The 27,834-nt window shown below is 44.7% G+C and overlaps 1 protein-coding gene across 1 annotated transcript in view; it reads right to left on the reverse strand.

The window, feature by feature from the left end:
* LOC144783810 (unconventional myosin-Ig-like) overlaps positions 1–27,834 on the reverse strand; it is a 1,420,229-nt gene that overhangs the window by 1,283,088 nt on the left and 109,307 nt on the right. The window contains exon 2 of the mRNA XM_078662555.1: positions 8,415–8,623. Within this exon, the coding sequence (XP_078518681.1) occupies positions 8,415–8,623 (209 nt within the window). The remainder of the gene's footprint in view (positions 1–8,414; positions 8,624–27,834) is intronic.

Raw genomic sequence — 27,834 nt, forward strand, 5'->3', positions numbered from 1 at the left:
CCAGTGATTAACAGCCTAGGTTGAGCACTTTGGTTAGAATACAGCGCGTGTAGCCTACCGGGGGACTGCGAGGACCAGCATCCTCCACTCTGCACAGCTGGTGCCTCTTCCCCCGGCGGCCACGCCCCCAGCATTAATTACTTTTTGCAACACCCGTTATTCGGGTGCTGCTCACTGAGGAATTCTCCCTTGCCACGAGGATTGTCCCTGATTCTTGCCTGCATCCTGAGGCTGTTCCTGCTTCCTCTACCTTTAGCGACACCCGCTCCGCGGGTGCCGCTCACAGACTAACTTTGCTGACACGAGGATTGTGTTTGCTTGCCTGTTTTCTACCTGCTCCCTGAAGCTGTTTTAGCTGGTGTGAGCGGCTCCGCAGTCGGCGGATACCACACTCGCTCCCAGTGATTAACAGCCTAGGTTGAGGACTTTGGTTAGAATACAGCGCGTGTAGCCTACCGGGGGACTGCGAGGACCAGCATCCTCCACTCTGCACAGCTGGTGCCTCTTCCCCCGGCGGCCACGCCCCCAGCCTCCAGCATGAATTACTTTTTGCAACACCCGTTATTCGGGTGCTGCTCACTGAGGAATTCTCCCTTGCCACGAGGATTGTCCCTGATTCTTGCCTGCATCCTGAGGCTGTTCCTGCTTCCTCTACCTTTTGCGACACCCGCTCCGCGGGTGCCGCTCACAGACTAACTTTGCTGACACGAGGATTGTGTTTGCTTGCCTGTTTTCTACCTGCTCCCTGAAGCTGTTTTATCTGGTGTGAGCGGCTCCGCAGTCGGCGGATACCACACTCGCTCCCAGTGATTAACAGCCTAGGTTGAGCACTTTGGTTAGAATACAGCGCGTGTAGCCTACCGGGGGACTGCGAGGACCAGCATCCTCCACTCTGCACAGCTGGTGCCTCTTCCCCCGGCGGCCACGCCCCCAGCCTCCAGCATTAATTACTTTTTGCAACACCCGTTATTCGGGTGCTGCTCACTGAGGAATTCTCCCTTGCCACGAGGATTGTCCCTGATTCTTGCCTGCATCCTGAGGCTGTTCCTGCTTCCTTTACCTTTAGCGACACCCGCTCCGCGGGTGCCGCTCACAGACTAACTTTGCTGACACGAGGATTGTGTTTGCTTGCCTGTTTTCTACCTGCTCCCTGAAGCTGTTTTAGCTGGTGTGAGCGGCTCCGCAGTCAGCGGATACCACACTCGCTCCCAGTGATTAACAGCCTAGGTTGAGGACTTTGGTTAGAATACAGCGCGTGTAGCCTACCGGGGGACTGCGAGGACCAGCATCCTCCACTCTGCACACCTGGTGCCTCTTCCCCCGGCGGCCACGCCCCCAGCCTCCAGCATTAATTACTTTTTGCAACACCCGTTATTCGGGTGCTGCTCACTGAGGAATTCTCCCTTGCCACGAGGATTGTCCCTGATTCTTGCCTGCATCCTGAGGCTGTTCCTGCTTCCTCTACCTTTCGCGACACCCGCTCCGCGGGTGCCGCTCACAGACTAACTTTGCTGACACGAGGATTTTGTTTGCTTGCCTGTTTTCTACCTGCTCCCTGAAGCTGTTTTAGCTGGTGTGAGCAGCTCCGCAGTCGGCGGATACCACACTGGCTCCCAGTGATTAACAGCCTAGGTTGAGGACTTTGGTTAGAATACAGCGCGTGTAGCCTACCGGGGGACTGCGAGGACCAGCATCCTCCACTCTGCACAGCTGGTGCCTCTTCCACCGGCGGCCACGCCCTCAGCCTCTTCGTACTTCACAGACGCATTCTTCACCGCAGCGCAGAACGCGCGCGGGACGGAGCCCGGGGCGAAGACCGGGCAAAGAGCGGGCCGTTTGAGGCCGTTCGAGGACGGTAAGGACTGGACTGGGCCATATTCCTCGGCCCTAACTTCGTACTCCAGGCCCATCAGCCTACGAGCCCGCTGAAGATACGGCAACATGTCCACCCGTGAGTATAGAAGTAGGGCAGCTAAGGGGAAGTTGAAAAATGGGACATTGGACGATTTTATTACCGGGACCAACACTGCCATAGATATGGAGATTACCAAGATGCAGCACAGGGTGTCTATTGAACTGGATGCAGCTAGAAGGCTATCTCAGGAGCTGGCCATGGATAAAAAATCATCCCTAGGGCATTTTGCCTTTGCAAAAACACCTGAGCGCCCAGTAGGCTCAGCTCCTATTCTAACTGTGATACAGGCAGACATCCACTTGTCACCGGCTACAATACCCCCCACATCCAAGGCGGGGTCCCTGCACGCATCCTCCGCCATCCAAAGACTATCATCGGGCCGGGTGGCTTGGATTGATACTATAGTTGATGGGGCCCCTTTGGAGATGGTATCAAATGCTAAGCTTAAAGGAATGAGTGAGAGGATTCTTCCCACCCCCCAAAAGGGCATCAACCATAAATGAAAGCGTAATAATACTTATGCCTACTCAAGAAAAAAGTCCAAGGTAGCACAGGCCCAGTTACCCACTCAAGTATTACCCCAGGTTTCTATTGAACCCTCTCCAATGGGAAATATCTGCCCCCCTGAATTAGAAATAGAAATTAGCTCTTCAAAATTTGTGGGCAAACACGATGATAATCTCGGAATTGAAAGTGAGAACGATGGGGTACCACTATGTACTATAAAAGGGAAGGATGTGGAATTCTTAACAATCGTGTGGGAAACACTAAAAAAATTATTATCCCCCCTCGAAGTTAGACTCTCGAAAATAGAAACTCAGCTGCTGGAGACTGAAAAAAGCATCCTAAACCTAGCCACCCTGACTTTATCTAAAAACATACCGACCAGCCCACCAGCCACTACCAACATTCCACCATTACCCGTAGCAATACCACTACCTGCTATTATCCCATCTGAAGCCCCGGTGGCTAAACCTATCCCGAAACCACGGCATAAGGGAATCATGAGTACTTCTGCTAACAGGGTAGCGGCGGACACAAACCAGCCGCTGGTTCAATCTTCACCAGTTCGGACAGTTACGGCTATTCCGAGGGCCTCAGACCATAATATCCAACTATCTACTACACATAGAACAAAACCCACCAAAAATCGCCATAGGGGCTATGTAGACCTTCCCCCCGATGTAAGACCATATGTAGTTGTACTAACGGGGGTGCCAGAACTCCCATATCTACAGCAGGAAGACTTTGCATCATTAAAAAACAAAGTAATCCATTGGCTCAATGTCAACAGGCCAATACCCTATCACCTAAGAAGTAAAATTCTTATGATGCGACGAGTCCCTTGGATAGGCACGTCGCACAAGTCTATTTTAGGCGATTGTGTAATTGTTTCATTTGAGGATCCTAACACTGCAAATTTCATCTACTCCTGGAGTAATAAAGGTGTAATCTCGCCCATAGCATCCAGACCCTTAACTTACTTCTATCCGCCACGGACATATTCTAAAATGGGAGGGAATTGGAACTGGATCCCGGCGAGAAAAGGGGTACGGGGGGGCTACCAAATTACTGGCAAGACATAAACGGTGGGTGGACTGGGGCACCCACTTACAATAGATTTGGGTGCCTCGAGGAAGTGGATTGACTTACACATAGGTTCACGGACACATCGTCATTAGCAGATCCAGCCTGCTGCTCGGCCAATTCCTTGGGTCGATTTGCTCCTCCACTATTATATCACCCTCCTGGAGATTGCAATCAAACTACAAGTGAGACTTGGCACACAGATGGGGATGCTGTGGAACACTGGGTGGGCACCACACTAACTGAGCAAATAGCCGATAAAACCAGCCACACAGATAAAGTTAAAATTGATCAAACTCATATGGACAACTCCCTTTCTGAGGTGCCGCTTAAAACATGTTCTGTGGTAACGGTTGGACCATCCCTCCACCAGCAGGGCCAGTCTAGGACAAGCAGCTGTACTTTGGTATCTAAAGATACTGACAAGACGGTGGCTCCCGGCGGAGTTTCCATACTTTCCTGGAACGTCGCCGGATTGGCCAATAAATTAGATTCTCCAGAGTGGGCTGAATTAATTGAAGAACACGATATATGCTTGTTTCAAGAAACATGGGCCAGGGAAAAACAGTCCCGAACGGGATATGCTTCCTTTGAGATCTTGGCAAAATGGGGCGGAAAGGGAAGGCCATCAGGGGGCCTTTTGATCTGGGTGGGTTCACACCTTGGATGCAGGGTGAGAATCCTTGAAACCAACTCAGCAGACTTTCAGTGCGTGGTTTTGGAGTGGGCATCTGGTGCGAGTGTAGCATTGATCAATGTGTACTCAAGAGCGGTGGGGATAGCAGGCACTTCGGGGACAATTGAGGATCTAGCGCTGTTCCTTGATTCTGCTACTCTCTGTCCTTCGCCTATAGTTGGGGGAGATTTTAACATACAGTATGAGCCCCTCCCGGACCATCTGGCAGGAGTAACTAGTGATGAGGATGATCTCTGGGAGATTCCCCCTCCTGTGGGCCCCCCTGTAAAGTCTTGGTCACCTCTTGTCACCCAAATAACATCTCTTACGTTCTCCCATTCGTTGAGGGCTTGCAATGGCCGATTCAAGGGAGATATTCCATCAAAACATACCTTCAATAGGCCAGGGCACGAGTCACGAATTGACTATATCTTGGTTTCAGTGAAGGACTGGCTCAAAGTGAGGGACTTTGGGATAATAGCTAGGACTGACAGTGACCACAACGTGCTTTCATTGAGATTTGCGGCCCATGGTTTGCCCATGGGTACCACAGAAGAAAACTCAACATTTCCATCTGGCTTAGTCGCAACCAGTAACAGACGTAGAATCAAATGGTTAAAACTTCTTGAGAACCCTAATAACATCCAGAGGCTGTATGCGACAGTGGTCCCTGCCCTTGAAAAGGTTGAGGGTCTTATCCCTCAGTTAGCTATTGCCACTGACCCCCCTGCTCTAGAAAAAGTTAATGCTACTATCCTCCAGCCAGCCAACGCCGTTGAGTTTACTGTGCTCAGGGATACTCATTCTGAGCTATGCTCTAACCTGGCAGAAGTATTGAACCCGGTGATTAGGACGAAGAAGCCCAAGGGGAGAAGAGCTTCATGGTTCAATGCTTCTTGCAGGAGAGCAAAGGCCGTCCTACTAGAATCCCTTAAAATTCGGGATCCTCCCAGTAAGATCAGGGAAAATCGGTTGGCCTATAAGTCCACTTTACGCAACGCTAAAATAGATTGGGACGAGGAAAACTGGTCTGAAATGATAGCTGCCCTCATACTGCGAGATGGCCGAAAATTTTGGCAAATAGTGAAGCATGGCTCAGCCGAACCTCTGCCGGCAGTAGAGGCAAACATTGCATCTGTTGTCTGGGAAGATCATTTTAAAACCTTGTATAGCGCGTATAATCCGGACCAACTGGCGACCCCTTCTGTACTTTCAATGGTCCAACTTACAGAAAGTGCAGTCTCCATGGATGGATTTACTTTGGAATAAGTCACCATGGCGATCTTGGGCCTCGCCGCTGGAAAGGCGCCAGGCCTAGATAGGCTTCCAGGTGACCTATATAGACACGAAGTCAAAATTTGGGCCCCATACCTCAGGGTGTTGTTTAATGCGATCCTGAATGGTATGATGATCCCTCCAACTTGGCTGGGGGCAGAGATAGTCCCTATATTCAAGAGGGGCTCCCCTCTGCTCCCAGCCAATTACAGGCCAATAAGCCTGATAGACGTTTCACAAAAGCTCTTTACTAGGATACTCCTGGACCGTTTGCTGGAGTGGATGACGGAATTTGATATTCTGAGTCCCCTTCAAGCGGGTTTTAGAAAGAAGGTTTCAACTATAGATCAGGTCTTTCTGCTTGCCCTCATATTCTGGAAAACGGTACAGTTGGAGGGTGGCAGCCTCTATACTGTATTCGTGGACCTGAGGGCGGCCTTCGACCTGGTCCCCCGCAGGAAGCTTTGGGAGGTGTTGGCCAAACTAGGGGTCCCTAAGGGCCTGATGGAGAGGATTATTCGTCTCCATACTGCCAACTTCGCACAGGTGAGGTGTGGCAAGGAGGGGGCTCCCGTTGACAGGGGGGTAAGGCAGGGTTGTGTGCTTGCACCGACCCTGTTCTGCCTCTATGTCAACGGGGTAATCTCTCACCTGAATGGGGTTGCTAACTCCGATGCTCCCAAGCTGGCAGGCTTCAGGGTGCCGGCGATCATGTTCGCCGACGACACCCTGCAGCTTTCAAAGTCTGCGATGGGTATCCAACGTGTCCTAGACGGCTTTGTGGATTTCTGTCAGGACCATGGGTTAGAAATTAACACCCTAAAGACTAAATTCATGGTGTTTAATCCCCCATCAAAATTCCGCTTTAGCCCCAATATCGGACAGAGCAGACTTGAAAGGGTGAGAACCTTTGAGTACCTTGGAGTTATATTAAATGAAAAAATGTCCTGGCGCAACCATCAAGACAAAGCACTCCTCAAATTGATTCAGTACTCAGGTGGAATCATGAAGCTCATGGGTAACAATAAGTCATCTATCCGGCCTGTTGGCCCACCTTTACAGATCTACAGGGCACAGGCATGGGGGGCTGCCATGTATGGGTGTGAGCTTTGGGGCCATGTAGGCTCCTCTGACCTGGTGAAAGAGGAGAATAAGTTTTTTCGGAGGGTGGTAGCTCTTCCCCCTAGCACGCCCCTTGTCCCTTTAAGGTTAGATCTAGGGATGCGCCCTTTGGATGAAGAACTGGCTCTGCGACCACTGGCTTACTGGTGCAGGCTGTGGTCTGTCCCAGAACTGATCAGTTACAGGCAGGGACTTCAGGAGGTGCTTGCTATGCCTAACGTAGGGAAAATCAAATGGCTGAAATTCATCAAAACCGAGCTAGAGGGCCTAGGCCTCCCGAGGCTGTGGTCTGATCCTTTAACCTCCTGCCCACTCATTCCGAAAAAGACACTGGCAAAGGTTTTTCGCGACAGTAAATTAATGGCACTTTGTTGCCGACCAGACCATGGACCACTAACGGAGTCTTTTCTACGCACTAAGGACACTTACAGCTTTGAGCCAGCCCTAGACAAATTATATCCTCCCCTACTAAGGAAACTGTATTTGCAATGGAGGCACAGGTCCCTCCCACTACGAGAACTTACAAGCAAGTGGAGTGAACAAGCAGTCAGTGTATGTCCAGCTTGTAGAATGGCCAATGACTCTGAGCTCCATATAATTTTCTTCTGCCCGGCCTACAGTGAGCCTCGTTAAAAATGGGTTGTCCCCCTATGCAGAAATTTGGGATTCTCTGAGTGTTTGGCCGCGTTCAGAGTTCTGAAAACAGATCTGTCGGACCAAATCGTCTTCGCAGTGGCTAAATATCTAGGTGTAATGTGGTCCTTGAGGAGACAATGCCTTAAGGCTGGTCACTGACTCTACTGTACTAAAATGTGAAATTCGCACTAAGAAATTTCCTAATGGACTTTAATGACATTGTACAGCCTGAATTGTTATTTCTGAAGTTTTATGAAATGTATTTATGTCTTTTAGGGTGAAAACTCACCGAAATAAAGATTTTTTATGATTGCTTTCGAACCACCTTTGTATTCATGGCAAAGTAATCGAGACAGGTCTAGGAATGGTGCCCCGGTTCCAGACACCAGAGGCAAACCAAGTGGAGGTTTGTCACAGACATCAGTTTGTGACAAGAACCACAGAGTTTAAACCCCACAGGTTTTCTTAGGGCAAATCCTTACGCACACCGGGAGGGAAAATCTTAAAAAGGGTCGAAAAAAGATTGAAAAATAGTCCAAAAATTTGACTGAGGTAGCTCTCTCAAGATCTTATCTGATGGCGGGGAAAGAAAAGAACTGATGTCAGTGCGCTGGGGAGGCAACAATATAGGCACCACGAATGTCACAACCGGCGCTGATCACCCGACACGGCGCTGATCACGAGCGCTTAGAGGTTCTGTTTGAAAATGTCCAGATCCAGTCTGATGCCTGCGGAATATTCTACGGTAAGGAATCTGTGGCTAGAAGTCCCTCTCAGATTCTCATGTATCTTCATCATATTGTAAATACAGGCACAAGTAAGGCTGATCTCATGTTCATGTAACAAATGTTAATAACATCAAAATAAAAGACAATAAGGCATTTGTTTGATCTAAAATATCCTATTCCCTCAGAATTCATAAACAACAGTACAATTAGAATACTTGGAAGATACCGCCACAAAACATTGTCAACTAGGAATCATCATAATGACAAATTGTGATTTTGTTTCATGATAAATAAGAACATGATGGATAAAAATGTCATTCCTGTGCATGTGTTTTAAAACCTGTAATGGTCATAGTTTGCATTGAAAGTATTACATTTAGATGTGTAACACATCCATTACCTCTAACATACACTTTATGTGGAGAATGTCAGAAAAAAATGAATAGGTGTGAGGGTGGGTCCCCACTCTCTGTACCTGAGATCACAATGCAAGTGTCCTTGGCTCTGCGCTTCATGGCCTTGTATGCAGCATCGGCGATGGCATAGAGGTGAGGCGGCCGCTCGTACAGCTCTCGTCCTCGGTACTGATCGATGACATCTTTCCCATAGAGGTCCATCTCCCTGTAGGGGTTCACGGACACCACCACCTCCCCAATGTAGGTGTAGATCCTGCCCTTCTGGAATCTAGAATTGAAAACGGCAATGAAATGAAATTGAGATTTATAACGCACACTAGTACCCGAGGGTGTGAAATTATTTATACAAACAACACCACATAGTGAGTTTTTTTACAGTGGTGTAGCTGACTGCTACAATAATTACCCATGTTGATGGAGACCATCTGAGCCATCTTGGAAGGATGCAAGGCTGAGTTATGCTATCAGTGTGCAATATTACAACCAGGGATGTGGTATGCCTTTCTCATCTTATCTCTCGCTGCCCTTATCCAACATAAGCATATTAAATAAGCAGCAAAGATATATGTTTAATGTGGGACAGAAAATTTCCCTTGCATGGCCTGAGAGAACATGCACCATTGCTTTGGGTTCTGGGTATTTGTGTGTATATTGAAGGCCCAAAGCTGGGCTCTAAGGTCTGGTGGGGTACACTATGTGCACCTTGCTTTGATTCAGTGTGACTACAATAGGCTCAATGGGCTTTGAAGGACTGAGATTGGTGGCAGTGACTGAATATACTTGCTGTCCTTTTTACCTGTTGCTGCAAAGAGAGAATTGCCTACTGCCCTCTCTGCTTAAAATGATCTACTAATCTCCTGCAACTAGGTCCTTCCCTCCACCCATTTACAACATGGATGTTGTATGCTAGGTTAACCTATGTATGTCTAGTAGGATAAGCGTTGTACTTGACTATTACAGACCAGGAACCCATTTTGGATCTCTGTGAGTGGTGCATAAGCTCAGAAAGACTGGCCACCAGAGTTTGTCAGGGAGTGCCCACATGGCGAAGAAATGATTATGCCTGCCTTCTCAAATCACATTCCAATTCATAGAAAAAATACACATTTGCTAGAAATTGGGCAGTGGCCCAAGCCCCTCCATTATATAAAAATCATGTAGGATGGGATGAGGATTCTCCTCAACACAAAATTCAGTTAAAAAATCAACCAACTGCACAAAGGCAGTATCCAGTTAAGCAAGAAGCTAAAAAAACAAGTAAAAGAGATCTTAGATCAACTTGAATTTCGGTGGTTGATTGAAACATGCACCTCACAAATGAACAATCCTTTGTTTCCTGTCTCCAAGCCAGACGATTCTTATCGTCTAGTTTTGGACTACAGACACCTAAACTCCTACTGCAAAACATTTGCAGTATAAAACTCACACAGTGCAGCACTAATGAATAACATTGTGCGCAAAAAATATAAAGCGACATTAGATATCTGTCAAAATATAGCACCAGAAAGCAGATATTTGACCGCTTTCTCCTGTATGGGGGCCCAAAAACAATTTTGCCGTCTCCCACAGGGATTCAAGAATAGCCCAGGATTATTCTCAGCGAGGGTAACAGAGTTACTACAAATGTACGACGATGAGGCATTATCTTATGTCGACGATATCTATCTTACAGACGATGACCTGGAGACACACTTGAAAAGAGTGAACACCATCATACTTGGGTTCGCATCTGAAGGGTACAAATTCAACTTTAAAAAGTCACGAATTGCTCACCTAACTGTCCTGTTTTTAGGATATGAATTATCAAGTGAAGGCAAAAGCCTAGCAGACAACTTCTTAGAGAGGCGTGCAGAACTCCAAACTCCAAAAACGCTGAAGAACTTACAATCAATACTAGGTTTCCTGAATTTCGGAAGAACATACATTCTAAATTATGCAGAGAGAGTTAAACCTCTCTACGAATTAATAAAACCTGATTTCAAACCAATTAATTGGACTCAGAAACACACAGAAATTTTACGATCAGTACAAACATACATGTTAACTAAAACAAAACTGCAAACACGCGCAAACGAACGCAACCTTGTAATCCGAGTCATCCCAGGAAGATGCGGATTCACATACCTGACCTCTAATGAGGGAGAAACGGTACCAATAGCTTATAAATCACACTTGTACACACAATCTGAAATGAAATTCAGTTCTACTGAAAAAAATCTGACTGCGGTTCAAACTGCTGTAGCAAAAGAAAGAGCCCTAGCCCAAGGCAAGAGCATATCTGTTTGAACAGCAGTATCAGCCCTGGAGGCAGTAACAAGACCACGCATTCCGAATGCTGTGGCATTAGATCCAAAATGGATACAATGGGAAAATTATCTTGCTGCAGAAGACGTGAAACAAGCATTTGATCCGAAAATGAAAAAACTAGAAAATCTGGAATACGAACATGAATATCCTCTGTCAATCGAAATTCTGCCTCTCGAACAGTACACCTGTGTAATTTACACGGACAGATTTGCACAACACTACGTTGTGGATAACAAATCTTACAATGCATCGTGCGCGATTGTTAAAGGTCGCTGGCGCTTAGGTAAATTCAGACCGATAATCACCAAAACTGAATCAATCAGAAACTGTACAGCTCAGCGAGCTGAAATAAGATCTTTAAAGATGGTGCTTGAGAATGCTGATTGCGAATTCCCCACGCCAATAGTGTGCGATTCGCATTATTGCATCCAGTCTTACAATAATGACATGCAGACATGGATCAAAAACGGTTACAAAGATGAGACAGGTGCCACAATAAAGCATAAAAAGCTCTGGGAACAAGTAGTTCTTTTACAGAAAGAACTACGAAAGACTCACGTGATACATACACTGACTCATCGACGTGATGGCGTTCACGTTGATGGGAATTCATTGGCTAACAGAGCCACGGCGGCAGCTGTTCAATCAGCTTCCGTAGCTACAACAAAGCGTACGAAAAAACAACTAGACGGTGAAACACTGCTAGCAGTAAAAGCCTCATTGAAAGGCAACTATGTGGCGTTACCTCTAAATAATCCACTCGGTAATACATACATAATAGATGCAAACTCCGCTCCTTTTGCTCAAATCCCTGGAGTGGGGGATAGAGTAATTCCCAACACGAACCGGAGGGCTTACTTGATTCAAGAAGCACACATGGGAATGGGTCTGAGGCACCAAGAGATCTTGAAATCTCTAATAGAATTACAATCAGAATACTGGTGGCCGGGAATGAGCGTGCAAGTTTATAACTTTGCAATGGATTGTCAGGACTGCAATAGAGATCGCAGTTGTGAACCGGACCAGACACCTGCCCAGACACCTCTATTAGATAGCATCAGGCTATCTATACGCAGACATCCACATGGAAAAATGCGATCCCATAAATATTAAGACGAGATTCATTTAGCTGAGGCCCCCAGCGCTCGGCTGACGCCAGAACTGTTATAAAAGATTTGCGAGTCTTTATCGGCACATTGGCATGCTACATTCTGACCAGGGTCCTGCGTTTATCTCTCGGGCTTACAAGGAGGCCATGACCAGCATGGGCATTGCATTGCGGTACTCTTCTCCCTTCCATCCTGAGGGTAATGCTGTAGTGGAAAGAAAAAACCGTGACATAAAGCAATCTATAACGGCGAGGGTATTAGGTTCGGGTGATGGGTGGGTCAAACATCTAATAAGTGTCCAACGTAGTCTTAATAATCTGCCAAGAAAATCTCTAGGAGGTATCAGTCCGTACGAACTTTTGTTGGGTACTAGAATGATTATCCAGGACCTGGATTGTCACACTTCAGTGGTGAAAGAAAACGCCTTTAATATCAAAGATCGTTTGGCTGTTTTACAGGACTTAAATGAAACAAGAAGAAGTCTAAGTAACTAAAACTAAAGCCAACGACCACTGAAGAAAAACCACCTGCCCCAGCAAGACCTGTCTGGATTCCAAAGATTGAGGATATAGTCAGAGAAAAGATCGCGGTGAAGAAGGAATTTGGGCCTTCTTACAGAAAAGCAGTACCTGTCTTAGCTGTCAGCGGAACAAGATCAGTAGTACTACCGCCCCTTGCTGGTAAAAAAGAGAACCGAGTTGAATGAATCGACCTGGTAAAACCACAATCATGTGGCTAATAATAAGTAGTAGGCCCAGTGGACTCCCAAGAAGTAGCAGAAGACCAAATCTTGCTACAATCCAAGAGGTTCAAACTGAAAGACTAATCACTTTTGATAAACCTGCAGTGAATAAAAAAGGACTATGCAACAAAGCCATGGAACTTGTGCCTCTTGAAACCCAAATTGCAACAGTTCGTCAAGAAACACCTGTCTACAACGATGTAGCCTCGGACTATACTAATGTAACAAAAGAAGATACAAAGACTAAAGGAAATCCGGGAGCAATTCCACCAATTGACAGAACTGCATCTGGCTACTTCATCAATTACGATGACTTTTCCGATGATCCAAGTGAACATGGAGACAAACCAGCAACAAAAACTTTCAAAGACAAGATTACAGAACTCTTTCATCAACTCAAAGAAACATATCTGATTTCACCATGGATTGAATTATGGATTGTGTTAGGTGTACTTTTCCTCCTGCTTTGGCTCATTTTGGTTTTAAGTTTGTGTAGATTTATTGATTGGAAAATATAGTACAATGGACACAGCAAGTCAGAACATCAACTTGGTCCTGAAACCACGCAGATCTTCTCACATCGAAAAAAGAGAACTATCATCAGTGAACATCACAGCCATTCCTATACCTGGTGGTGTAGCATGGGACAATACTGATTATGAAATCTATGGCCCGGTTGAGCTCTTGAAATATCCACATCAATTCAAGATTTCATTAAGTGACTTTGTAAAACCAAGTACTTTCTCTGATGATTGGGACTTTGAAAATATTAATAATATGATGTCAGATTTAGAAATGTCAGCAAAATTCAACAAACATGATTATTTGCAGGGTTCATCAAATTATGAAGAAATGTATTGCTATAATCATTATGGTCATCACTATTTGCATAAATCTGCTAATCCTAGAAATGTTTTGACTTATAACCAATGGGAACATTGTCCAACTCCGCCAAAAGGCAGATCAAAAACATTTTATGAGAAATTCCTGTACTTCTCAGGATTTAACACAACTGATCCAGAAACGTTTTATTTCAAAATGTTAAATAAGACAGGAATGAAAAATATGTTGACAAATACTAAATTGATTTATTCTGGAAAATGTTATGAAAAAATGTCTACATTTGGTTTTGAATTTTGGAAAAACAACATTGAAACAAAAAATCATCTGGGGTACAAAAGAATGGCAGGTACAAGGTTTAGAATCATTATTCAGTGCCTGCATGATCCCAGAACAGATAATATTCCTGAATGACACCATTCAACAAACAACCTGTCTTGGCCTAGCCATGATAAAAACCCGTCTATACCAAAGCCTATGCCTGATAGAAACAACACTACAGATGAGGGGGTAGACGTGTCATATATTTTGAAACAAAACAGAACTATTCCTGATTGGAACAAATGGTTGATCTGGCCCACAGACACTAATAACTGTCAAGATAGATTCCTGAACAAAATACAGGGGTTCAAACAGAATAGGCCAGACCCAAGATATTCCCAGAGACAACATCCAGGGACTATAACAACATACAGTTGAGGGAAACTATGCCTCGATTGGCTACAGAAATCCACACTGGCTGAAATTAAGCAACACTTGACTTTACTTAAAGAAGGTGCTGACTTGCGAGATTTCATATTGGGACCTCGCAAACAGCGTCAAAAACGTTTCATATACGCCGGTATATACGCAGCTTACAATGAAGCTTGGAAAATAACACAAATTGAAACTGCAGAAAAAATACGAGAAATTGATCGTATTAATTTGGAAAAATCACTTTCTGTAGTGGACAATAGGTTAACGACTCTGTCCTCCAGAATGTATTCACTGGACAGTATTGTATCATCTGCTATTGATATAATAGAGCAGGACTTGCTAATGTTACAACATGGCCAGTCCCAATTACGTTCTATTGTACAGCTAGGCTGGACGTTACAAAACCTGCGTTCAGGCTACGTGCCATGGCGTCTACTCAACACAACGTCATTATTCTCTATCTTTAACCTTACTGATAAACAAATCAGTTTGGCACAAAAAGGAGCGGACTATTTGATTCTGAGCATTGAAAAACTTGAGAGATTACCATTGACAATGTCAGAGAGACCTGTCATTGAATGGATAATACATGGTACAATTACAATTCCGATAACAACTTTTCAGTTTCAATACTGCCAAAAGTATATACCAGCAGGCCTGTATGAAAGGTTGGGTAAAGGATACATCAAGTCCACATGGAATTTGCCTTATACACATAGATGTTGGAGTGGGGGCAAGAAAGAGGTATTTCTTAGGGATGTATGACATTACAACGCATGATTTTACCACGCATGCTTTTACATCGCAACTTTTACAACGCATGCCTTTACAACGCATAGTGTTGAGGGGTGCTGGATAGTGAATAGTTTAATTTACTATTCCAACTCCAGTCCCCGTGGATAGTAGGGAAGGTGTTGGATAGTAAATTAAATCTATTCCCTATCCTAGAGCGCCCCCAGCGCAATGCGTTGTAATGGTTTGCGTTGTAAAAGGTGCGATGTAAAAGCACTGCGTGGTAAAAGTTGCGTTGTAAAGGATGTTTCCCATGTCTTAGTGGTAACAACTGTAAAAATTTACTAAGCGGTACACTTCTGTGTCAAGGAATTAACTTGCATGGAGCCTGCGAAGGTTCATCACATAACCTTTCATGTCACCAGCACGGCACCCCAGCTGCACAGATAGAACCTTTTTTCAGACAGCTTTCCAACGACAGCTACGTTGTAATAAATGACTGCAGCTGTTGTGGCATGGTGCCAGGAAAAGCCTATCTCGTGAGCGTTTCTTCCATGGTCACTTGTTGTATGCAAGTATTGTATCCAAACAGCAATCCAGACATGGAGGCAGCAATATGGCCTTCTTTGAATATCTCTTCTATTCGAATTGATACTTTAAGCAGAATGAAGTCTACTCTTTTACAGACAACTGTGCCTTTAACCTCGTCCAAAGAGACGTATGATCTGCAAGTTGCAAGGACAGCAGCAGAGATACATACCCTATTATCGACAAATTGCCCCTTGCATTTCGTAGAAATGTTAAGTCAAATCTTAAACATGTCTGATACCAGTGGCATCGCACATGTATTTAAGACATTTTTTTCGGGACTGCTAACACCCTTCGAAGCAGTTCTTGGCATCTTCCCGAATTTTGTGCATTCTGTATTCGGCGGCCTGCCTCTTCTTTTGGGACTCGTAGCAGGAATCTTATTTTTGTTCCTTCTGCTTCGATATGGCAAGCCAAGTCACAGACCAAACCCAGGCAACAATGGAAGAAATGATCCTAGCAACACGATACCGAGAACGGATTACTAAGGTCCTCGGATTGGCCCGGCTAAGAGATCTAAATACTACCTGGTTTCTTTCATTCAGACCAATCTGGCAAGATTGCATCTTACCTGTGCTCCGGTGTTTGCTATGCGGAAAAGAATGCATGTTGGACGTCTGTCTTACACTACCATCAGCAGTACCTATGGATATCGATACTTTGCTTGGTTCGGTAACGGCTCATGCAACGTGTTGTCCCCAGCGGCTACCTATTTTGATGACGGCATTCGTTGAGACTTCACCATTACGATTAGGTAGCGGTGAAGTACGAGATGAAAGCGGCACCACACAGGTACAACCTTCTGTGAGCATTGCTGATCTTGACATCGATGATAGCAATGAAACTCACATATGCACTATTTCAGCTTTTTCAAACTTGGTAGAACTTTCACTTACTGTTGTAGACAAATTTTTCACCAGCCTATCTGATTTGATGTTCTCTCCTAACAACGAGAATAACTTTTGAAACAGCGAGCACACAGCGTTCACTGAACTCTGAATTCGGCCTTCAGTTTTGATAAACAGAACTCTAAAAACATTGGAACTATTTTTTTTCTCTTCCCGAGAGCAAAATTATTTTTCTCCTGTTCCCAAAATATTTACCCCTTTTTGGCACATGATACTCTGCTTAAAGTAGAACTATTCTTAGAGAACAGAACTTCTATTTTTAGGACTCTAGAGACAATATTTTGAATTAGCCTCTAGCACATGTACAGTCTTGTATAAATATGTGATTAAATGGTCTCGACCTTCTCTTCTGTATTAAGAGCCATTTCATAAATGTAATTTTCGCAAATCATTCAGCCAACGTACCATAAATGCATTATCTGAATGTTACCTCTGCTTAAAACGTACAGTATGATACTCATTTTTCGTGTACATACCATTTCAAATGCAGCTTATGTATTTTGGGGTGGGTTGGAAAACACATGCATCGTTATATGTTTAGTATTGCTTAGTATTTAGTAATGATGGACATTATACGTGGAGTGGGTGTTGTAATTGGATCTAGGACCCTAATTAAATATTCCCGATTCATGACCTTATGTGGTTATAACAAATCATATCCTTATAAAGGCATAAGAATCATGTCCATATTTAGTCATAGCCAATGCAGTCCAAATACGGCAAGGCTACTCCCCTAGACTCCTAGAAGGTACAACGCGTTCTTTAAACAAACCAAGCCTCCAGCAGCCCGGGAATTCCCCCTGCTTCTTTTTTGATTTGTCCTAGAACTCCTGGAGTCCTAAAAGAACTGCCAGTTCTTAGTGACGTCTTATGTCCAACCTTACGTCAAACTCGGCACCTTCCAGGTATAAATATACCAGCCTCTGCCTTAAGCAAACACACGGTGGTTTGGAGCAGATCGGCTATCTACTTATCCGAAGCCGAGCTGATGCGAGTGCCGAAGGAAGCCGACCCTCCCATTGACGCACTGAGAGAGACGATGTCTTTTCTCCTGCCGAGAAAAGTCAGCTCCAGTGTTTCCAGTCACCCTTGCGGGTTGCTGGGAGATCGAGTCCTGAGAGAGAGATACAAGACCTCCTTCATTCTATAACCAAGGTACGGAGCTGATTAGATCCTTAGAGAATTCTTGATTCAGATTCTTGGCAAAACTAACTTAACTTAAACTGCAGCTCACTTACTCCTTCCCACGTAATAGGCTTAGGTTAGGTACACCAGGGTAGGCATATCTTAGAAGCACCAGTTGAGCACGTTTAGTCAATGATTTTAAGTATGTATATATTTTATCCGTTTTAAGTATCATATGGCTCAGAAACCATATAAATGCTTTTACAGTATTATTTCATAATACTCCTTTTACTGTACGCACTTTACTTCATGATAAGTATTGCAATTGTGGCAATTAATTTCTCTTGCATGAGAAAGAAGATTGCTCAATAAATAACACCTTTTATTGAAAACGCCCGTCTCTCTATTTCTCTGCACTTCTGGTGAAACTAAGCATGCAAGATTGACTGAGTGAAATAGCTGTCTATTGTTTTCACACGACTCTGGAGATATACTCCTTATTCTGGGGGGAGCAAAGTTGTCATGTTTATGCGGTTGTCAGAAACTAATCCCTTCTTGTCTAATCAGGAAAGTTAACTCATTCCTGTTCATTCGAGAAAGTTTCTAGTGACCTCTGAGCTAGCTGGCATACCTAATTAAGTCTAACATTTTCAGTAGGGACCTAGATGACCTCAGTCCTAAGTCTAAACTACAGTTTATGTTATTCCAATGCGCAGAGCCTATTGGGAATATAGGAACTACACTACAAATGCAAAGCAAATGCAGTGTCTGCCTTCCTGTGCCAGTGCAGCCCCTCCACTCCCGACTCAGAAGAATAAGCACTTTTGCAGGGACCAGAGACATCACAGACAGGGCTAGTGCTGGGAATGGGCAGTGTGGTGCGCAGTCCAGGGCCCCACAGTCAGCCCTCCAACTTGGGTTCACGCACCAATGCGACACAGTCAGGCCACGGCATGAAAGGTGCCACCTTGCAAGCGCGCCACCTTAGTGGGCCTCCTCCCCTGGCCTCACTGCTATGTTGTACAGAGGTGGACCCTGGGGTGGGGGGCAGTCAGAGTTGCAAGAAGGTACAATCCTCACTTTTGTCCTGCAATTAGGTCTCCTTCCCCCACCCGCGCAGAGGCACAGCAAGAGGACTATTGCCCTGCTGTTTAGCTCCCTGGCAGCCTTAACCCTCTCTGGAGATAAGCAACCCTCACACCTTCAGCCCTTTATGAGCTGTTAAGAGGTGCTCGTAGGCGGCTGAAAGGGAGGGGCTGCAGATTCAGGGACAGGAGCCTCTATTGAGATGGAGGCAACCCTGAATAGGTCAAGTTTATACAAATTAGAGGGGCCTCGCACATTCCCCTTCTGCCCAGGGCCCCAAAAATCCTAGAACCGGTCCTGATCACAGAAGTAGTCAGAACCAGGGCAGCGCTATTGTGGCCACTTTCCGGGCCTCGCGTGCAGCAGTCTCTGGCCGAACACACACTTGAGATCTTTAATGGACAGCTGTAAGACTTAAATATTGTGAGAATGCTTACAGTAACAGACACTGGGGCAGCTACATTACATTTTATGAACAGTCATATTGGCGTTAGCTAAGGCCCTAGAGAAGTGACTGGAATGTGTATCCTGTAAGGCCATAGACGACCATTTATTATACCTCGCACTGAATGGTATACTTATTTTTAATAATCTGCATGCAGCCTAAAGATATTATTGGCTGAATGCCCTATACAGTGAATCCATGTTTCATGTTGCTGCATTTGAGCCTCTGTAGTTAAGTGTGTAGAGTTTTGCAGCATTTAGTGATTAAAGTAGCTTTTCTTTTTGGTAGGCAATGAATTAATGATTGTTGTGTCCTGCTTAACTGAGTTCTTAAGCTCTATGCAACACCCCCTCCCTGAGTAAGCCTTGGGCCTCTATACCTACCTACTCTTAATGCAAAGTGCTCAATGGGTGTACTTACTGATTAGTCATCAGGTTCAATAGTAAGGTAATCCCTAGGATGGGAAACGGCCACTACAACGCGACCGTTTCCACGAAAGCCTTTACCACGCATGCATTAGAGCGCATGTGTGGTTACCACGAAAGCCTTTATCACCCATACCTTTACTACGAGATGCGTAGTAAAGGCATGTGTGGTAAAGACAACAAAAAAAAGAGGGCTTTTTGGGGGTCTCCACCCCCCCCCAAAAAAGCGTGAGAATAAAAAGGGGGCTTGGGGGTGTCCCCCCCCCCAAAAAAAAATTCTTTTTAAAAAACGAAAATGAAGTGACAAAGAGAAGTGGAGGTAATCGGCGTCGTTAGAGAGGAAACGGAAAGAAACTTCTGCTTCCTCTTTACGACCTAGAACGTCATCAAGGAAGATGAAGGAGAAGAGACGACGACGTGAAGAGGTAAGGGGAGTTTTAATTTAAAAAAAAAAATTGAGGTTTTAGGGCAGGGGTAATTAGACGAAGGTTTGTGGGCTGGGGGGACACGTAAGGGTACAGGGGAGGAGTATAACCTTTCCCAAGAGTATGCCCTTACCATGCATACATTTACAACGAAAATCGTTGTAAATCTATGCGTGGTAAAGGAATATTCGTGGAAAAGGTTATGCGTGAAAAAAGCATTCCATTGTAACACATGCATGGTAAAGGCATTCGTTGCAACGGAATGCGTTGTAACGACATACAACCCCTTAGGATACCAAGTGTAAAAGCCTCTCCTTGTCATAGTTTGATCCCAGTCACCCAGGGACTCCCAAAAAGTGTCCTGCATATAGGGCTTGATTTAGAGTTTGGTGGACCGGATACTCCCGCACAACTTGGCGTATATACCGTCTGCCTTAATACAAGTTCCACAGAATATAATACACTTGTAGTAGGGCAGACGGGGCACCCGTTACATGACGAAGTAACCTGTTAGACAAACTCTGCCTGAAAATAGACAAAGCTCCTCGGTCGTCTGATTTTTTTCTTCGTATTATAAGCTAATGTCCTCACTCTTAGCCCATACCTGAGAATTTTAATGAGGTAAAAAAAAACTTAGAGTGTCGAACAGTCGATGTAAGAAGCTATTGTATCAGTTATCCATAAACGAGATAAAGATATAACCATTCATTCTGCCTATCGCCATGTATCCTTGCTAAATATTGGTGTTAGGATGTTCACTGGGGTCTTCGTTGATGAGGTTAGACAAAGTAGTGCTGAACTAATATATCCTAATCGAGCAGGCTTTATCGAAAACCCAAGCTGCAGCAACAAAACGAAAAAAAGCCTTGCACATAACTGATATTCCTCAGCGGTATGGGTGAGACTCTGTACTTCTCTCCTCGACGTCGAAAAAGCTTTCGGCATTGATAGAGCAAGATTTCGCATCGCGACTTGCTCGATTCATGAACCTCAGCTTGACATAACCTCATAACAAACGTACGTTATTATTAATATCTTTATTTTGGATACACGTGAAAGGTAGCGAAGCTTGCTTATGTGTTCTACAAATACGATTAATCCGTGTCCCTAAAAATGGCCGCTGCTTGTCTTTTCGCTTTTGCGCATGCGTTAGTCACACTCACGTGACTCTATGTAGATATAGTTCTGGAGGGAAAGGGTGCGCATGCGTAATACGCAGCTTTCGTGATAACGTGGTGATGCCCGTGCAGTTGCTCTCGTGTCCATGTATATGTTACTAATGTCTAATTGCATAGTATATTTTTCTGATGATGAATCTGAAGTACAAAGTCATGACATGTAATACAAGCATTTATTTCTATGTTTTAATTTGTTTTCGCTTACTTTTCATGTATCACGGGAAATGGGGGTCCAAATGGGTCATGAACCATTTTGAAGGTCCTTTCTGCGCATGCTCCAGATGCAAGGCCAGAGACAAACTTGGACCGTGGAACTCAGCCAGCTGGCAGCCACAGTCAAGAGGCTCCTGGGAGCGCTACCTCTGACCCAGGAGGATGGAGAAAATGTTCCTATGTTGTAACAAATGTATACGTTTTCATTGTATTCCGTGCGACTTCTCGTGGGAACCCCAATCTTGCTAGGCGGCACCCTAGGATGCTAAGTAGGGCTTGTAATAGTCTGTTCTGATTGGTGTGTTAACCAAATCCTACCTTAGGACCAATCGAAATTTGGGGATTCTGACACTTTGCAACATTGGGGGGTAGTACCCAGTCCCAAAACAGTATATCTACCCTGGGTTCACCTAGGGAAATTGTCCGACTTGTCTGAGTAGCTGACCTGTCACTGACCCAACGCACTCAATAGGTGACTTGATACAGAGGAGCTGCGGAGCTCTCTGTCCGAAATTTGACCATAGACTCTGAAGGTTTTACTGAACCTTAAGTGCTGGCGAAGCACTTTGCTGGGGAATTCGCTGACCCAATCGGAGTCCTGATCGATAGCTGCAGAGAGGGTGGAGCGCAGGCGTTGCTTCCGAACTGCGGGTGCTGGTCGTATCCTGGTGGTCCTGTCCTGATCCTAATCTGAGGGTTTCCTGTCTTGTCCTGGGGGTCCATTTCTGCACCTGCTGTCCATTGAGGGGTATCCTTCCTTGAGAGCTTCCTGTCCTTAACTGACCCGTGGCCAGGGTTTGGTTTTTCACACCAGTCTAGGTAAATATCGCTCTAAATCCCTTGAAACTGCACCTTTCTATTTTTCTGTCTTTGCTTCAATAAAGACATACCTTTGCACGTGAATTAATTTTCCCTGCTTTCTCCTGCAACCATTGCATTTCATAAAGTCATTTGCATTTGATTTCATAGCATGTTCCTATGTTACCCTACCTTTTAGAAATCATTTTCTGTATTGCAGTTTGCAATTTCCTGATATGGTCTTGGTTTTTCTCTCGTAAACTGGCTAAAAGTAACTCAGATTTATAGCGTGTTCACTTTGCCCCCTTATCTTAGTTTCCCTCTCACTTAGCGGGTTCCCTGTTGTACTAGCACTCTCTTTTGATAAACTGTATGACTGCCCTTTTATTTGAACTTTATATAAACTTTATAAAACTTCTAGTTGTCCGTGGTCATTTTATGAAAAGTAAAGTTATATGATATTTGCTGCCTTTCCTTTTACAGCTAGCTCCCTGACCCATCGTGGTCATAGGTACCCATAACGGTGGATGGTAAGTTGGGTACACTGGAAATAAATCGAAAGGGAACTCACAATTATTGGTAGTAGATTGTGTGGGCACCTGATCAATGTATATGATAAAGTAAAGTATATGGGCCCGAAGCCAGAAGTGGCGGAATTATTGGTCGGGTGACCCGCGATCTCTAGCAGTAATTTTCTGGTAGCCTCGAGGATGGTTAGGGAATAGTTAAAGGTTAGGCAGGACTAGTTAGTCTAGCTAAGTCGGAAGCTGCTAGTATATTGATGCTGCTACAAGAGTAGGCACTTCGGGAGGACTGATCACCCACTTGAAATGTTTGCTTTGAAAAATTATGAAATGTTTTAAACTGTTTTTCTTATTGTTATATTGATATATGTATTAACCCATTCGTTCGTAATTGTTATATGTTGTTTGGAAATCCCCGGGGAATTGAATAGCAAGTGGTGAATAGAATCCATTTGCTTTGAGGTCGCTGGCCCAAGGAAAGTTGGTGTAGGTTAGGGAGAACTGGAAGCACTAACTAGGGACTTTTCTGAGTGTATGTTTAAATAAATGTTAGTAACAAGGTTCATTGGCAAAATTCCTACTGTGGCATAACCTAGTGAGGGTCGCATCGGAAGAGTAGCAGGTTCATCGGAGCTTGGGTGAAAGCAAAGGGGCTCGCTGGGGAAACCTTAGTCTCGGATATATCCCGGTAAAGTGGATGAGTCTAGGGGAGTAACAGGTTCTCCGATGCTAGAGTGAAGGGTAGACAGAGAAGATCTATCCGTAGTGAGTGAAAAGTAAATGGAAGTAGTTTACTTGCAGTAAAACAAATCTTTCCTGTCTAGACACTTGAGCACAGTGGCGAATGTGTATTCGTTGTTAAATAACCAAGCACTGAGCACTTTAGAAAGTAAGAAAGTTTCCGTTACCTTGTGAAGGAGGGAGTCAGTCGCGAAGCCGCTCTGACGTCACTCCGTGCCGCGCTGGGATTGGTAGACGCAGCGGGCTGGTAGTGGAGCTGGAATTGTAAGGGAGGGGTGAGCGCCGGAGCGTGGGAACTGTCTCACGAAGGGGCCGCGCACCCATTGGTCGAAAATATTTGAACTCGTGCATTTTATTGGCCGCACGAAAATAAAAGACACATTCGGATTGGGAGTGACTTGTAAACAAAGCCGCTTGCAGGAATCGTATGTGGCACTCGTATACTCCGGAGACTAGACCCGATCCCAGATCTCTAGGGTTTGGAAGAGATCAGTGGAAGACTAATAGATACGACATTATGTATGGAAATAAGAGAAAATTGTCCCTTGTAAATAAAGTAAAGAATTTTTTCAAGAAAGATAAGCAGATTAAAACTAGAGAAGGTGTTGTAATTCCACCACCAAATACTCCCGCATCTTTCATGATGTTCGATAAAGGGTACAATACCTGTGTATGGTTGGAAAATTGGGCGGAATACACGAAAGATGACGGAGTATTGGCTTTTCCGTTAGACGGAACATTTAACAGCAGAATTCTATTCAATTTGAGAACCCGAATGAATGATTTACATCCCAGACCTAGATTAACGCAGTACGAAGCACTAGAGGAATGGGAAATCGAGGCTTTCGAGAGGGACAAACCCAGAATGGATAAAGGGTTAGCTAAGTTTTACCCAAAATTAAAGCAGGAAGCCCGAGCCAAAAAGATGAAACAGTGGAGACAGAATATGATTGTTGAGGGACTATTTCCCATTATGCCAGCAGAAGATCCTCCTGGGGGGGGGGGGAAAAGGACAGAGAAATCCAAACACTGGGGGCCCCTCGGAGAATCAGATGACAAATTATTAGATGACATATGCATGAGAAGTCTGCCTCCTTATAATGAAGGACACCGACCTTCCAGTGCAGGGGATATTCCCCGGAGACCTCTACAAAGGGAAGAGGTCAGGTCCGCAAGTGTAGGAGGGGATTATCCAATTTCTCCTTATACTGAGAGTCTAGGACCCATAGAAACCAGAAGTATTTACCCAAGGAGACCAATTGGTGGGGAGATGGGATATTCACGTGAAGGAGATTTTTGCTCTCGTCCCCCCTACGGAGGTGAGGTGAGGTCCTTAGGTTCAGGAATGCCGTTATTAAAGCCACAGGATGAGGAAGAGCCGAGGATTCTAGGCACAGGAAGTTTGTTCCCAAGACCTAATTATGGTGGAGGACCGAGTGAGACACATCCCACTGCCCCGAGTTATGCTCCCACTCTAACCCCACAGGTGTTACATGACAAATCTTTGGACAGATTATTAGAACAAAAAAAGAACGAGAAGCGCTAGCAAGGCAGAGAGCTGAGATAATACAGAAAATGTCACAGCTAAATACAAGTCCTGAAGCCTTGACGATCCCAGTAACTATCGGACCAGTGGTTCCGCTGTACGGGGACCGTCAAGGGACTCCAAACCCTCCAGTCATTACTCCCGTTATAGCACAGCCCAGACCAGAACCCTTAATTGTAGATGACCAGACAAGTGAGTGCGAATCGGAGGTCTCGCTGCTAGATCTGCCCATTAGGAATACCGGGAAAAGGATACAGAAAAGACATAATCCTTTTAATGCAAGGGAAATTCAAATGGAATCGACCTCAGGTACTAAGAGTGTCACATTGGTGACTCCTGAAGAAATCGAAAGATGGAGTCAAGAATCTGAAAAACAAGCGTCCCCAACGAGACCTTTAGATCTCTACAAGCTGAGAATAGAAATAGAGGAATTAATGGCAGGAAACGTAGGATTAGACAGATTAAATACCTACTCCGAAGACGAAATGCTGTTTATCTGCAAGAGTCTCACCCGAAATACCTGAGTACTTCATGAAAAACTGACAGACACTGCTGCTAGCATGGGAATAGATATTTCAAAATCGAAACCTCTGCAGAAACCCTACAGAGCAGATTTCTCAGACAAAGATTTGGAAAACTTGAATGTTTCAGGGAAGAAGGCACAGGTCAAAGAACTATTGACAGTATTACAAAAATGGGGAGATGTGGAAAGATGGAAAGCCAGATGGACCAAGAAAAAGGATGAGGCCAGGTCTAGGCAGGCAACTCCCGAATTTGTCCTAAAAGAAGCTGACAAACCAGAACAGCTATGCCCTATGCGTGAAGTACCAGGTGGAAAATATGTACACGTTCCATGGTCCAGACAGGATATTGTATCCTTTACTAATGATTTTCCGAAATTACGAGAAAAGCACGTGGATTGGTATAGGCAGGTAGAGAGATTCGTAAAAGTGAAGAAATGCCTATGGAAAGACCTGGATGGGTTTTTCGACATAGTGGTCCCTGTAGATCTGTGGACCGAATGTAAAATAGCCATAGCTTGGCCTAGTGAGGAATACCCGAGAGATGAAAGAACAGGGGAACCATCGAAGGAAGTAATGAGAAAATATGATCAGGTAATTCAACATCTGAAAGCAAAGGTGCCAGCAAAGAAAACTGATTGGACCAAGATAGATAGAACCACGCAGGAAAGAGACGAGACAGTGCATTCCTTTTATGAAAGGCTGTTGCAGGTGTTCAAAACATACAGTGGTATAGATAACATCGAGATGAAGGATATGACACACTTCATTTACAGGTTTGTAAACGGTTTAAGGCCCGAAATCTGTCAATGGATAAAGGATAATAAAATCTGTTGGCATACCAAAAAGATAGATGAGGTCCTACGGTACGCAAAGTACTGCGAGGACGAAATGGCAGAAAAGAAAAAGGCTCTCAAGGAAAAGGTTATGTGGGCTCAAGTGAAGCTCGCAGAACAGCAGGAAAAGCAGTTAAACAAGATGAACAAAACTACCCCGAACCAAAGCACTGGGGGTGGGGGTGGGGGTGGAGGAAAGCCTAGACCGAAAATGAGTAGAGAGGAAGCTAAGAAGAAATTTCCTTGCCATCAGTGCGGGGAAATTGGACACTGGAGAGACGAGTGTCCCTATTTACAAGATGATAATGCCCAAACACCTGATTTAATTCCACAGACGCAGAATGAAAAACAAAGAAAGACCCAGCAGCAGGTAAAAACGATCCAAGTGCCCAGAGCGCCAAAACCTATTTTTAAGGGAAAATCACCACAGGGGGATGATGTAGAAATCTGGGGAGGGAATGAAAATAGAAATGCAGCAACTTCGCAGTATTTACTGAATGACACTTTCTTCTGTGACGACCAGTACTGACGGGGCCTGAGAGGGGAGGACGAGGAGTGCGTACTTGGCGCCTCCTTGCCGGTGGACCAGTCGGGACCATACATTGAAGGAAAGGTTGATGGAAATGATGTCACCTTTCTGTTGGACACTGGTGCTACCCGTTCTACTGTGAGAACAGTGGACGTTCCAAACCTACCCCTCTCGGGAGAAGCCATCCAAGTAGTGGGTTATCTAATCAACTGATTAGTACACCTGTTACCGAGCCCATGGAGATCTCAATTTGAAATTTCAAACAAATGCACAGATTTGTTGTCTGTGATACCAGTCCGGTAAACTTACTGGGACGTGATTTGCTGTGCAAAATGAATTGTACCATCTTTTGCACACCAAAGGGCGTCGAAATTCAAACTCCAGACGAAGACGGTATCTACAAGCTAATGTTAATTAGACCTGACTCAGAAATAAAACGAATGACTATACAAGACTTACCTGAAGAACTCCAGCAGACAGTGAAGTCAGAAGTGTGGGACTTTACAGGAAAAGATGTGGGATTAATGAAAAACGTAGACCCCATACAAATAGCCATGAGAGAGAATGCAGTGTACCCCAATACCAAGCCTTACAGAATGAGTGCAGAAGTGAGAGCAGGTGTTGCCATTGAAATACAGAAATTGCTAGAAGCAAACATAATACAGGAAGTGATGAGTAGCCCGTGTAACTCACCCATTATGGGCATCAAAAAGCCTAATGGCAAGTACAGAGTAGTTCAGGACCTAAGAAAGGTAAACAAGATAGTGGTTCCTTGCTGCCCTATTGTCCCGAACCCAGCAGTGATCCTGTATCAGATTCCCTGGGATGCTGAATGGTTCACTGTGATAGACCTATGTCATGCATTCTTTTCGATTCCATTGCATCCAGACAGCAAATTTCTTTTCTCATTTGCTTTCAACAGTCACGTGTATGTCTGGAATAGGGTCCCCCAGGGGTACACAGAGAGCCCCTCTATCTTTAATCAGATCTTGAAAAAATGTCTGGAAACTTTGGTCTTACCTGGAGAGTCTGTTTTAGTACAGTACATAGACGACCTATTGGTGGCGTCCAAAAGCCATAGGGATTGCGTGGTTGACACCATTGCCCTACTAAATCACCTGAGTGAAAGGGGACACAAAGTGGCCCCTGAGAAATTACAGTTCTG

This window comes from Lissotriton helveticus, chromosome 10 (genome assembly GCF_964261635.1).
Source record: "Lissotriton helveticus chromosome 10, aLisHel1.1, whole genome shotgun sequence".
NCBI lineage: Eukaryota > Metazoa > Chordata > Amphibia > Caudata > Salamandridae > Lissotriton > Lissotriton helveticus.